At 47.1% G+C, this 14,238-nt stretch overlaps 1 protein-coding gene across 1 annotated transcript; it reads left to right on the forward strand.

Moving 5' to 3' along the window:
* Positions 1-2,229: 2,229 nt before the first annotated feature.
* Positions 2,230-11,379, forward strand: LOC311342434 (putative G-protein coupled receptor 149; the record flags this gene model as incomplete). The annotated part of the gene is made up of 6 exons (XM_084467266.1): positions 2,230-3,207; positions 3,731-3,911; positions 4,473-4,843; positions 4,937-5,074; positions 10,351-10,494; positions 10,843-11,379. The coding sequence occupies 6 exons, from the start codon at positions 2,230-2,232 to the stop codon at positions 11,377-11,379; spliced, it is 2,349 nt and encodes a 782-aa protein (XP_084323392.1).
* Between the last annotated feature and the right edge of the window lie 2,859 nt (positions 11,380-14,238).

Raw genomic sequence — 14,238 nt, forward strand, 5'->3', positions numbered from 1 at the left:
ACCGTCTGAAGAGACTGGCTGGAGAGACCGTCTGGAGAGAACATCCATATTATATATATTGTATCTCTGTATTTGTACTGTTTGGTTTGCAGGTCTTCAGTGGTCATGGCTGTCGTCCAATGTTTGTGTAGAAATATTAAAAACAAACTATTACAAATATTTGGCAGTACAAACCCTGATCTTCTTTTCTTTTTTTTTTCTTTTTTGTATTTTTATAAATGGCCGCTTTAAGAGAAAAAATGGAAGCAGAGCATCTGCACTCAAACCCTGGATCCTTAGAAGGGAAAAGAAAAACACAAGGTTACTTTCAATCGCAACTGCTGAAGGAACACACAGCTGACACACCACACCAGCACGCACACACGCACCAGACGCGCACACACACACACACACACACACACACACACACACACACACACACACACACACATCCAGTGTATCCAGTGACAGATTGCATGTCCACAGAGGAATGTGTTCGGCTGTTGTTGATCATATAAACACAGTTATCTCACTCACAGTCTGTTACATTTGAAGCAGTCCCAGCTAATTTGCTGTCACAGTTAATTGACTTATTTAATCATGTTGTTTGGAGATCAATAGTCATTTGTCTCTAGTTGTCTTAATTATTTCACTGTCATACAAAATCAGACTAATGCTCACACTGAACTCCCCCATATGGTATGTCGATGTTGGATCTATGTTTGATAGCATCCTCCCATGGTCAAATTATACCTCTTATTGCCATCCACCTGTTCCACCGCAGCTTGGCTTTAGCAACATGCTCCTTTAATTGTTAGGCCTGAAATGTTTTATAAACATAAACAATTGAATCTCCAGAAGTCCAGATGGCTTTAGACAGCTCAACCATTAACTGTTTAAGTTCATTTCAGTGGTCAGATGTAATTTACTTTAAACAGAAGCCCCTTTCACAGAATGAAATACACAGAGATATCTTAATTTCCTCTCTCTCCCCACCACACCCCCCCCCCCCCCCTCTCTCGCGCTCTCTCTCTCTCTCGCTATCTCTCTCGCTCGCTCTCTCTCTTTCTCTATGAAAAAAATAATGTGAGTGAGTTGAATGGATGGCTAGTCAGTTGGTGTGGACTTTGTATGGTGTCAGACCCAGAGTTTGATGAGCTTTTGTATTGCCCACATTCACGAGCCCTCCCGCTGTAAACGGCTCAACTGGACTGAGTGAGAGGAAGAGAGAGAGAGAGAGAGAGAGAGAGAGAGAGAGAGAGAGAGAGAGAGAGAGAGAGAATCCTGCACCCCCTCTCTCATTCACACACACACACACACACACACACACACACACACACACACACACACACACACACACACACACACACACTAACACACACACACACACACACACACACACACACACACACACACACACACACACACACACACACAGACACACACACACACACACACAGTATTTGTTTGTAAGCGTTACAGTCATACATCCTTACCTCAAAAATGTAACAGTGGCTTTTTAGCCCATTGACTCATTTGTATTCGACTGTAGTATTACAGAGGAGTGATAGAGAGAGTGGAGAGAGGGAGAGGGGGACCCAGGGAGGATAGAGGGAGAGAGAGAGAGAGAGAGTGTGTGTGTGTGTGTGTGTGTGTGTGTGTGTGTGTGAGAGAGAGAGATAGATAGGAAGGGGAGAGAGCGTGTGAGAGAGAGAGAGAGAGAGAGAGAGAGAGAGAGAGAGAGAGAGAGAGGGGGGGGGGATGAGAGAGTCAGGAGGTTGTGGCTCCAGCGAGCTCAAACTAACCAAGTCACAGAAGACAGCGCAGCCTGATGCACGGAACTGATTGACCGTGCGAGAGGAGGGCTGCGATTGGCCCAGCCGTTAGCATGCTGCCTCTGAGATGAATCCACGGGCGTGACGACAGCGCCCGGTGCGTAAAACCTCCCGCTGCTGGAGACGAGGTGGTCGCGACACGCTGCTTGAATGCAAATGCTTCGTCCGTGAGCTCCACTCACTGGAAAGCAGCTTTTTAGTGAGCGAACCTGCCTGGGCTCAGAAGACACCCATCGCCGCATCTGTGGTGACCTTTGGACGCCCATATAAGACGCTACAAGATGATTCCAGTTGTGTGCCTTCGCGTCCTCTTTAACTTCCCGGAGTAGACCATGACACCCGAACGACTAAGTCGCTCCTTTTTTTCCTTAGCAAAAAGCTAAACCACCGAGCCCAAACTTTATCCCTTCAAAACATGTCCTCCCCGCACCTCGGCTCCACGGAGCCCAACAGGAGTCACCTGGCGACCGCCACCCCCGAGGCGACGGAGCGCCCGGAGGTGCGTGCGGTGCTGCTCGCCCTGTGCGTAACCATCGCCGCGGCCACCCTGGTCGGAGGCGTGTACTCGCTCTTTGCCCTCTTTCGAATGCGGAGGAAGACGTCCCTGTGTCTCATCGTGGCGTCCATGTCCGTGGACGACCTGGTCAGCGTGGTACCCCTCTCCCTCTTCACGTTGTTGCACTGGGTGCGGGACGGGGAGGGGGTGGAGAGCTCGCCCGGGACGCTGTGCACTCTATCGGGGGTGCTGTACGTGTTCCAGGGGGTCTCCAGCAACATGAAAGCGTGTCTCATCGCAGCCTATACCTTCTACATCACCAAAAGGTTCGGAGTGCTGAAGTCCGTCCATCGCCCGCTGACGGTGGTCTGGGCCATCGCGGCGGTGTGGCTCGTCAGCCTGGTGGTGAGCCTGCTGCCGCTGTGCGGATGGGGGAGTTTCGCACCGGCGACCCTCGGCTGCTTCCCCGAAAGACGCGGCTCCTACAGCGTCCTGCTCTTCTCCCTGTACTCGGCGTGTTTCAGCGCCCTGCTGTTTTTCTTCGGACCCCTCACTTACCAGTTGCTGTGCTCCCGGGAGCCCCAGCGCACCCTGTTCTACCCCAGCTACTTCGAGTTGTCCCGCGGGTTGGATAGTGGCTCCGCGCCCCTCTGCGAGTTCCCCTCCTTCTCCCGGGATAGCCTCAATACGAGTTTTAACGCGTACAGCGAGCTGAGCCCGGTGTCGTTCGTCACGGGACCGGGGCTCCGGGAGGACACGGGGCCCTGTAGACCTCCGGGGTCCTCCTCTGAGGGGCCACGGGACCCCAGCGCCGGGGACAGCCCTGTGTGGTTTGCGCAGAAGCGCTTCTCCATGATTCTGGCGGTTGTTCGAGTTATTCTTTGGATGCCAATCATGGTAAGAATGTAACGGAATGGCAATGAAAGTGCATATGGTTGTAGTATTTCCACATGCTACTTATTCTCCCACGTTTAGATGTTGGCCATCACTTTGTTTAGCTGTTCATGTCAGTTTATGGTCATCAATGAATAACCACAGATGAAAGGCATTACTGGCTGTATCACATATTTATTTGTAGCCTATTTGGTAATAATTATGCCACGATTTAAAAAAAGTGTAGTTAAATATTAAACAATGTTAATAGATTTTTCAACGACCTGTTGTAACATGAACACATTTAAGTGCATTCTCGATATTATACCTTTCTCTTTCGTTGCCTTCCATAATCAATCAAGCAATCTCCCTATAGAGTAATGTGAGTGTTGTATGCTTATTGTTGTTGCTGTCCTCCCATGGGGCCTTGCAGCAGTCACCATTTCACAAACAGCACTCATAATCATAAACCCTTAAAAATACCCGTCCAAAAAAAAAATGCATCAATGACTCATAAGATTGCCCTGACGCGTCCATTGGTCCCCAGACGCTGGTGCTGCTGCGCCACACCACGGACATGCGCCTGCCCCCCCTGGAGACCCTGGGCTTCCTCCTCACCCTGCTGGCCCCGGCCGTCACGCCCCTGTTCGCCCTCTCCGAGCGCTGGAACCACCTGCCCTGCGGCTGCTTCATCCACTGCCGGCGGGACCCGATGGGGGAGCCCAAAGGTATAAAGGCAGGCCTGTGGCTTCACACTCAGGCCAGGTGTAGACGGTGTATTACCTACCTGAGTTATTATGTATTTATTTGGTTTATTTGGTCACACATGACCATGACATAGTCTATCCCAGGTAGACATTAGAATCCCTTTTCCGGGCAATAAGTGCCAGTACCATTAAGGCTCAGTCATGACGGCAGCGACCCGGGTTCGATTCCTGCCCGTGGTCCTTTGTTGTGTGTCCTCCCCTCTCTCTTTCCATTACTCCTTTCCCTTCCCTAAAATGTCTTAACTCTTCATGAATAAAGAGTAAAAATGCTAAAATAAATCTTTAAAAAATAAAAAAGAATCCCAGTTTCCACTGGGACTCCGCCCTGACCTGTCGCTTGACCGGGCCCCATACACTTCTGACACAATGGCCACAGATTGTATTCACGCTTTCCCCTCACTGTAGCCCTCTAGCTCCTCACTCCAGCACATCACTATGCGCTGGGCTGATTGTCATTAGGCTCCCATTGTCTTGGCCCGGCTGGGACGCAGCAGCACACTCACCGGTGACTTCTACCCACAGCTCTGAAGAGAAGATTTGAGTTCTCGCTGTCCTTCCAGCAAGGCTACCGGGTGTACAAGCTCTCGCCGGCCGCCCACTCCCCTGCGCTGACGGCCTCCGCGCAGCACAAGCCATCCTCCTATCACCACCTCTTCCATGGCGACCTCCACCTGGGCGGCCGCCTCCATGTGCTGGACTCCGGCGGCCTGCCTCCTGACGCGCGGCCCGAACACGGGCCTCTGGACTTCAGCAGCGCGCCGCCCGTGGACTGCTCCTCACGCACAGACCTGCAGATGGAAACCTCTGTCGCAGGTGACGGAGTTGGTGGAGGAGGTGGAGGAGGAGTAGGGGAGGGCCCGATGGACGACGGTGACGTCCCGCTTCCGCAAGAGGTCTGTGGTGGAGGGGATGAGGATGGTGGTGGTGGTGGTGGTGGTGGTGGTGGTGGTGGTGATGGTTTACACCACGACTCCAACCACCACCAGGAGAAGGAGCAAGGGCTGACCAACGCACCACCCGTGTTCGAGGCGCCAGAGAGGAGGCTCTCCCACGAGGAGGGCCGCAAGATCGAGCTCAGCGACTGGGAGTGGTGCAGGAGTAAATCAGAGAGGACACCCAGACAGGTACTTCCACCTCGACCACCACCATCATCATCTTCCATCCTCCTCCAGACCTTCAGCCCCTAAGCCCATCACCCCATCGTTGGCTGGTGAGTCTGCTGTCCAGTGATTGTCTGATTGTACTTTGTTTGCTGAGCAGTCAACAGAAACGAGAACTCTCTCTCTCTGTTGCGCTGAGCCCACAAACCCGAGCGCCCATGTTAACTTTAACTTGTTAACATGTTAACTTGCGCTAGAACTTCAACAGCACAACCACGCGTGTTAACTTCAAAGACGACAGCAGACCCAATATGTTTTTGATTACATTTTAAAGTAAACCAAACTCTAAAATGTCTATTTTTAGATTAAAAGTGATAGATTATATAGCAGTGCTATGGATTGATGCCAAATCACAACTTTAATAAAGAAACATTTTTTAAGTAGAATAAGATGTAAATATATTGGCTCAAATTGCACACTTAGGTTATCTGTTGGCAGGTTTGGGTTAGCATGTGGGTGAGTACCTTGTCTAATAGAGAGAAAGCCTGAGAGAAATGTGGCCCCACCCCATTAGAGAAAAAAAAAAATTCCCAGGAGAGCACCATAACACATTTCTAAAATGTGTATAGTGGGCGGGGCCTCACTGATGATTGGTTGTGCTTCAAAAGCGATTCCGGAGTAATAAAGGGCTTTCGGGAACAAGTAAGCGAGAACTTGATTCCTATTTGTACTGTTGAATCATCATGTCGTGTTGTGTATACACATGATGTAATGTTTGCATACACTAGGCTGTTTGTTTCAAAGGGAAATGACTTGCTGTCTAATTTTAGAAGTTCCACCTGTCTGGTCCACTTAGCTTGGAGTGCAGAGAAACAGACAGAACCACAGCTGGGGGTTCAGGGCGTACAGTGCACTGCGGTGCAAGATGTTAACCTAGTTTTGCTCAGCAAACTTTAAAATAATTCCGTCAGTGTGTTTGTATTGTAGTGTAGTGTGCGTGACCTTTTTGCTATTTGTGTCCTAGTGGTGTGTGTTGGGTCCTCTTTGTGTTTGCATAAGGCTCACTATTTAAGTTAGCAGATGAAGGGCTGTAAATTAAATTGAGATGGAATGGATAAACAATGCTTGAGTGTCCTTTCCACTCGTCTCGTCTCCTCTCTTTTTCTCCCCCCTTCTCCCTCCTCATATGAAATATTGTGTGCCACTGTCACGACACAAAATGTTATCAATGAGATGGCTTCCTATTGACTTTCTCAGACATTTATCTTCGTAGAACCCTATTAAAATTAATTTAAGGAGTTATGTTGATTGCTTACTTGGTGAAAATGAGAACTGGCACCCTAGTGAATATTTCAGGCACATTACTTGTACCTGAACCCAAATCAGTAAATTTTTTATGTGTTCATGCACTCACCCATGAACACACCACCTTGTCTTGCCAAATGTCGCTTGACATCCGGAACTTGGTAATAACAATTATTAATGTTATATAAAATAATATTCTTTCATGCTCCAGTGATAAAGTTCTGGGGGCGTTGTCATTTCTCTGTTGCTTAACCGACCATAATATTACACAGCGGGAGAGGGTGGAACAGCATAGAATTAGGCTGTGAAAGTCTGTCCAGCCTTCTTTGAACCTGCATTTCAGTGGCAGCACATTATCCTCGTGCAATGGGTGAAAATGGGTTCCAAATGAAAAGAACAACATGAAATAGCGAAGAGCTAATGTGCAATGAACCTTGGCAGAAGTATTACAGGAAGAGTGGAATAAGCAGAGTCATTCTGTACCACACAACAGTGCCAGGGCCACAGGCTGTACCTCTGAAAGTGACAGTAATTGCGACTTTCTGAATAACACTGCAAGCCTCTGGACAAAATGGAAACATGGACAATGTGCACATCGCATGCTCACAACACAGAACACATAAAATGCATGCGTACACTGATTCACTTCTCTCTGTCTCTGTCTCTGTCTCTCTCACCTACACAAACACACACATATACGCACAAAGCGTGGCACACGAACACACACACACACACACACACACACACACACACACACACACACACACACACACAGCAACACATCCACACACATACACGGCAAAACACACACACACACACACACACGGCAACACACACCCCCACAGAGAAGCAAAACAGCACATGAAAGGCAAGCCCAGAGAGTGTGTGATTCAGAGGATTTCAAGGCAGTGTTTTGGTGCTCGTTAGCCGGCCAGATGTCATTATCCAGTGTGTGTGCCTCTGGCGTGGAGCCCCCCAGGCCTCCCCCATCCCCAGGCCTATAGGTGGGATTAGAGCTTAAGGACATCGGTGCCCTCTGTGTGACTTCACACACTGTGGTAACAAGCCCAGGAACCATAGGAGAGGGGGGGGGGGGGAAGAATGATAGGCAGAATGGAAACATAGGAAATATGCATTGGAGACGGTGCTTTCACTTCAACAACGATTATTGTGTAGTTTGCACATGAGAATCACGTTTGTATAATCAAATTTGTATAAATGTATATATAGATATCGGTGCATAAGTATCTATAGCCACAATCACTAGTAACACGTCACTGTGTGTGTGTGTGTGTGGTTGACGGCTGGGTTAAGCAGCGTCACCTGGCACGAGTCAGACTGATCAGGCTCTGGGGCTGAGTGGGAGTGCACACCTGTGGTGCATTGGGCAATCAATTCACACCGGTCTGAGCAGCCGGCACCACACACTCCCAGGGTCATCTCTGACACGTCGGCATGGAACACCTGCTCTGCGTTTAATAATGCTCCCACCGCTACAATAAACGGGGTTACTCATCATAAACCTGTGTTGTGGGCATCGGTGGAGCCCAGGAAAGCCACTTAGGAGGCGTGGGGCAAGAAAAAACATTCACAGTCAACAGTCATGTGGTGTAGGTCTGTTGCAGCATTGGGCAACATGCCAAAGGACGAAGAATGACACACATGACGGGTGCATTAGCTCATGCTTGAAGCTCCAACGGGAAAACATACTCTATTACTAATGCACATTGTACTTGTGTGAAATATCCATTTTAAAGACCCTGGAAAGTGGTTATTTTCTGGAGTAAACGTTGTGTTTGATATGTACCCCGTTCTGTCACGCAGAGAAGAAAAACATGGAATGGACTATTAGTGGTGCTGAAATACAGCTGCATTCCTGGAAAGGTTTCCAAAGCATGGCTAACACAGTGGCGTCTTCCAGCAAGAAGGCTCCTAGGTTGTAATGTTCTGCCTTACTGTGTGGCCTTTCACCCTATCTGCCATCACTTAGACCTGCTCCCACCACCAGATAATTACAAGGTTACAAAGCAAGACACTCCTGTTAGAAAGCATGTGAGGCCCTACAAGACAACCCTCATTAAATATAAGCTAGAAAAATAATTGTAGTGTATTCAGCCTTTGTTCAGTGGATGGCCTGGCGATGGGGTGTTATCAACTGTTAGGCAGAAACAGGTCTACAAAATCTTCACTGTGTAATTTGTGTGTCTTGGTATCAACACTTGATTGACACTAGAAAGTTATGGTGTAGTTATTATTAAAGGGACTTTAGGAACTGTAGAAATTAGACAACATGACTTCAGATTCAGATTTTCTGTTTACCAATATGCAAATCTTCTGCTACTTGATGCAGGTCCCAGCATACATCTATGTACAGTATATTTGCTGTCACTTTCTGATGGTTGCATTGCCTTCTACTCATTCTGTTCTGTCTCTTCCATCATCGTTTGGCAGCAACAAACAAGTCATTACCGAGAATGACAAATGGGAAACATTGAAAGCAGAAGGCAAGGGAATTGTTTTCAGAGATCAGCTTCCTATTTTATGCCACAGCAGTCAAGTTTAAATGAGACTGAACAGTGGTGAAGCTTGCTTAGATATGCTCCGGCATTCCTCTATGTTCTAAAAACAATTACCTGTCCTGTTCTCCTGGGACTCCGCATGTCATTTCACGCGAGGTAACGTCTTGTGGAGATGACAAAAATACCCATCGTGTGACATACAGCAATTCAGGAGGCAGTGAATACAATCAGACAATACTTCAAATAACAGTGTTCACCTTCTTTTTTCAGTTAAATGTTTATTTCAATATGAGATCAAATCAGCTTCTTGAGCTCTTTCATTTCTATACCAAACCCCCCTTCCCCCTTAACGCAAGTTGGTAAGATTGGATTCCAGTGTCTTCATTAACCAGTGGATGAACATGTAGCCAAGATGATGTTTTTATTTGATGTACAATGGGTCTTTGTATTCACTGTACTTTCTATTCTTAGCTACAAATGTGCACCACAGCCAGAAGTTCTGTGCTTGGACACCGCTTAGATCTTGTTGTCTATGTTGTCTATGTTCCCTTGTTTTCTACTTGGTATTTTGGGGTAACGTTAGGGTACTGTGGTGTCCTCCGACACCAGACTCATGTTAGGACATAATAATCCTGCCAGGAGCTAGTCAGTGGATGTGCTGCTGCACTGTTGCTGACCTACGGCCGCCATTAACACATTGAAGATCAATAAAGTGCAGAGCAGCACCTATCTCCTCCATGTGGATTAATCACACCTAAAAATCTTTTGAGAGCGTGTCGGCTGCTACTATCTCCTAATCTTTTAGAAAGCTTCTGAAATATTCCTAAGTGCATAGTAAATATATGCTTTGCTGGGATCATTTTTGCATTCCTTTGCACATCAATCTTTTTACACTGAATAGATAAATCACAGTGCTTCCCCCATACATTACCCATGCTTTTAGTTTTAAATGTCATACCTACCTCAATCCATTAAAGGGAGGTTAAGCAATTCATTTTTGCGGCATTCTTAGTCATATTTGTTGAAATTCTCTTGACATCCTGACAGCAATCAATGCATCAAAGGCTCGGACATCTGGGAGATGTGGCTTTCATAGTACTGTATTCAGCCCGTCCAATCATTTCCTTCGGCCTGAATGAAATTATTTGACATCTACCTGTCTGTCTACCTACCTACCTAGGTACCTGTGTGCACTCTGCCCGTGCACTCATTGTGCATGACCGGAGCGTTCAACAAGGCAATACAGAACTATTGCTGAGGCTAGCTAGTCACGTATTTTGGGGGAGGGTCTTTAGAGCTATGCCTGAGGGGGTGGGGTGGGATTTTCTGTGTTGCATACATTCCAGATCTAGCTTACCATTGCTGGTTTCTTGAAATTGCCTTCCCTACTTTTAACATGAGGAAGTGGACTGAACCATCTGAACAGGACAACTGTTTTGTTGTGTGAATGTGCCTGGTTCCCTTTTGTTTTGGCAGAGGTCAACGGGCGGGCTTTCAGTGCCCCTGTGTGCCTTCCAGGGTACTGTGTCCCTGCAGGCTCCCACTGGAAAGACACTCTCTCTGTCTACCTATGAAGTCAGCAGCGACGGACTCAAAATCAACCCCACCAACGCCAAGAAGGTAACAGCAGAGCTCATGGCCGTGAGCCAGGGCCTGGGGTTTATTTACTGCTCTCCCAATGCACATTGGATACAAGTCAAACTCAGAAAAGAACATTTCTATCAGAATAATCCTAAAAAGATTCAATAGAGAGAGTATATATATATATATATATATATATATATATAAATATTTATTTATTTATTTTTTCCCATGGTCTGCCACACAATTACCATAATGGTCTTCCATTGTTTTTGTTGTTATTAATTCACAATAGTCACTAAGTGCTGTGAATGACTGCACTATAATCATCCTCATGCTGCCGATAATTCATTTGCGTCTAAAACAAATGTCCCTTCCTCTCTCGAGGTGGAGGTGTACCGCTCCAAATCCGTGGGCCACGAGCCCAGCGCCGACGACCCCGCCGCGGGGGGCCAGGCCGGGGACGCGGGCGCCGGGGGCGGCCGGACCGCCCTGGACCTGGGGATGGGTCTGGGGCTGGGGCTGGGCATGACGGTGGGCATGGGCTCCGGGGTGGGGGACACCAACGTGAAGATCCACCTGGAGGTGCTCGAGATCTGCGACAACGAGGAGGCCATGGACAGCGTCTCCATCGTCTCCAACATCAGCCAGTCGTCCACGCACGCCCGCTCCCCGTCGCTGCGCTACTCCCGCCGGGAGAACCGCTTCGTGTCCTGCGATCTGGGCGAGACCGCCTCGTACTCCCTGCTCATACCCAGCGGTGGGAGCCCCGAGGCGGACGGCCTCAACATCAGCATCCCCGACACGGTGGAGGCCCACCGGCAGAACAGCCGGCGGCAGACCCAGGACTGCTCCGGCTACAGGGAGGAGATCCAGCTGCTGAACGAGGCCTACATGAAGCAGGAGCGCGACGAGGAGGAGTGACTGCAGCCCTGTGTGCTGATCCACCGCCTGACAGTGGCCGCTACGAGAGGAATCGGCCCGCGAAAGGGAAATCTGCCGCAGACTGTGAGGCTGTTGTGCTCCTTCTGCTATTTTCTAGTACTTCCTGCTGAATAGAGAGGTGGAATATCAGTGTTTGTTTCACACAGACGTTTATAATCGTTGACGTCTTATCACCGTCTAGTTGAGAATAGACAGTGATGAACGTGAACAATGTAGTATGCTAGTATGCAATATCACATTTGAGGTAGTGAGAACGACAGCGAGAGAGAGAGAGAGAGGGGGAGAGAGAGAGAGAGAGAGAGAGAGAGAGGAGAGAGAGAGAGAGAGAGAGAGAGAGAGAGAGAGAGAGGGAGAGAGAGAGAGAGAGAGAGAGAGAGAGACAGAGACAGTAAGACTGCAAACGTTCCTGACCTTAGCCTTCTTCGTATGGCAGAGTCTTATCATGATGCAGGTGCTGGAGGGAGAGGGAGATGATGAATGAATGAAGAGAGACACAGAGGCTGGAGTTGAAGGGTTTGTTCCTCGGGACTACGTCAATAATGACTCAACAGACCTGTGCGTCTGAGTCATCTGCCGCGCTTCTCTCTAAGTGTTTTGTATGCGTCTCTATGTTCCAGTTGCTCTCTTGGTCTATGGCGACTTAGTGTTTAATGTATTCAAAGGGTGTATGTGTGTGTGAGTGTCTTTCTGTCTGTGTGTGTGTGTGTGTGTGTGTGTGTATGTGTGTGTCTGTGTGTGTTTGTGTGTGTATAATGCATATACACATTATATAATGTTAAGTTCTTTGTATATGCTTATGATTATTGACGTTTATTGTTACGAAAAGGGAGTAAGTGAAAAGAAAGAAAGATAGAAAGAAAGAAAGAAGAAAGATGACCATGTTGTTGAAGAGCTCTAGCTGTGGGGGATATAGTTATGCAGAGCTGTTTCTCTTCCTCCTCCGTGCGCATTAAGTGCAATGGGAATGAGGGACAGTGTGCATTTTTTATTGTTGCAGCGGGTAGCCAATGAATGTGTGTTAAATCCTCCTATCTGCCAGCTCAGTTCACTCTATCTCCTATCCTAGCATTACCTGGAGAGAATCACCATCTCTGTTCCATCTGTATGCAGTAATGCAGGAGGGTTAAATATTAATGCACACATTGGGAATCTCAGCACATCTGTGCGTAGAGATGATGTGTGCAATCTTTTGTTAAAGATACTAGCGATAGTCTGTATGCTTTTTCCACAGAAGTATCCATGGTTCCACTCGATAAGTATGTGTATGTTTGCCATTGAATAAAACAACATATGATCATATGATTCACACAAATTATTTCATATTTATGTATTTATTTAATAAAGTATTATGGTGATCAGCACTTTAAAGTCTGAGTTTGTTCATCTTTTTATCGTTTCTTAGCTCCTCTCTTAACATGCATGTAAAGGTTTTATCTCCCGGAATGGCCTCCCACATGATTGCTGCCCTTTCCCACTATAAAAGCTTTGGGTTATGTAATATGATAGGAAGCAATGAAGAGCCTGTATGTTTGAAGTGCATGTGAAGCTGCTTCCATAACGGCATAACACTGTATGAGTCAGTGTGTCAAGGCTTCATCAGTATGATGGAATTGAGAGCAAATGATTGGATTATCTACTTAGTCTAGTTGATAGGCAATACTACTTTTACTATTACAATATGTCATATATCATATCAGATCATATGTAATAAAATAGTGATAGTAATGTATGTGATATATAGAAATAATATATGATGATATGTACACACATTATACTGGATCTATAAAGCTGCAGAAAAGACAAAGGAATTGTCTCATAACCAGAGAATATCCTCAATATTTAATTTCCCCCATGCATCTTCAATGCATTCAACAAGGGGTCATCTCTGTGTATTACCGGTCGCCATGGAGACAGGGAGCGGTAAGTACATGTCAAAGAGTGTGACCCCACGTCAGGAAGGGTGTGAATCATATTCACTAACACGCACACGCCTGTGTGCAGAGAGAGAGAGAGAGAGAGAGAGAGAGAGAGAGAGAGAGAGAGAGAGGGGGGGATATCAGTAATGACTTTTGTGAGTGGGTGTGAGTGTGTGTTTGTGTGTGTCTGATCTGTGTCTCCTTGTAGCGTTCTCTGGTCTATGTGACTTCTTCGTCGTTATTCACTGTCTTACTTCGTTTCACTGTCTCTCTTCTTTGGTTTGACAACACCCTAGCTCTGTCTGGTGTCCATAAATATTTGATACGGTGTCCTCCATTTGTTCTGATTTCCATGGCTTCCGCCGGTGAATGGTGTGAAAATGAGGTGATATTCCTTCCCACTTTCTTCCCCCAGCTCTCTCTCACACACAAACAAAAACTTTTCTCACTTTCTCCTTTTCTTTCTCTCCAGAGTCAAGTTCTCTCTAGATTTCCTAAAGGCTTCCGTATCACCAGGAACTTGCTGATAGCACATTCAAAATAATGGCAAACCTGAAGTGAAATTTAGATTTCGATGGGTCACACTCTCTCTCTCTGTCTCTCTCTCTCTCTCTCTCTCTCTCACACACACACACACACACACACACACACACACACACACACACACACACACACACACACACTGATATCCACCCCTTCTCTCTCTAGCGCTCTCCCTACCTCGCATCTCTCCCCTCTCTTTCTCTCTCTCAAGCATTTGGAAATGGTTACTGATTTATACTTCTACCCTTAACAAATGTATCGTAGGATATTTGATTTAGTCAAATCCATAGATAGAATGACATACTCGGATGTTTTAACCAATCACATTGCGCAAAACTGGAGGCCTATCATTGGATTGCCGGCAATTGCGTCATAATTC

The sequence above is a fragment of the Micromesistius poutassou genome (assembly GCF_964030765.1).
Source record: "Micromesistius poutassou genome assembly, chromosome: 4".
Lineage (NCBI taxonomy): Eukaryota > Metazoa > Chordata > Actinopteri > Gadiformes > Gadidae > Micromesistius > Micromesistius poutassou.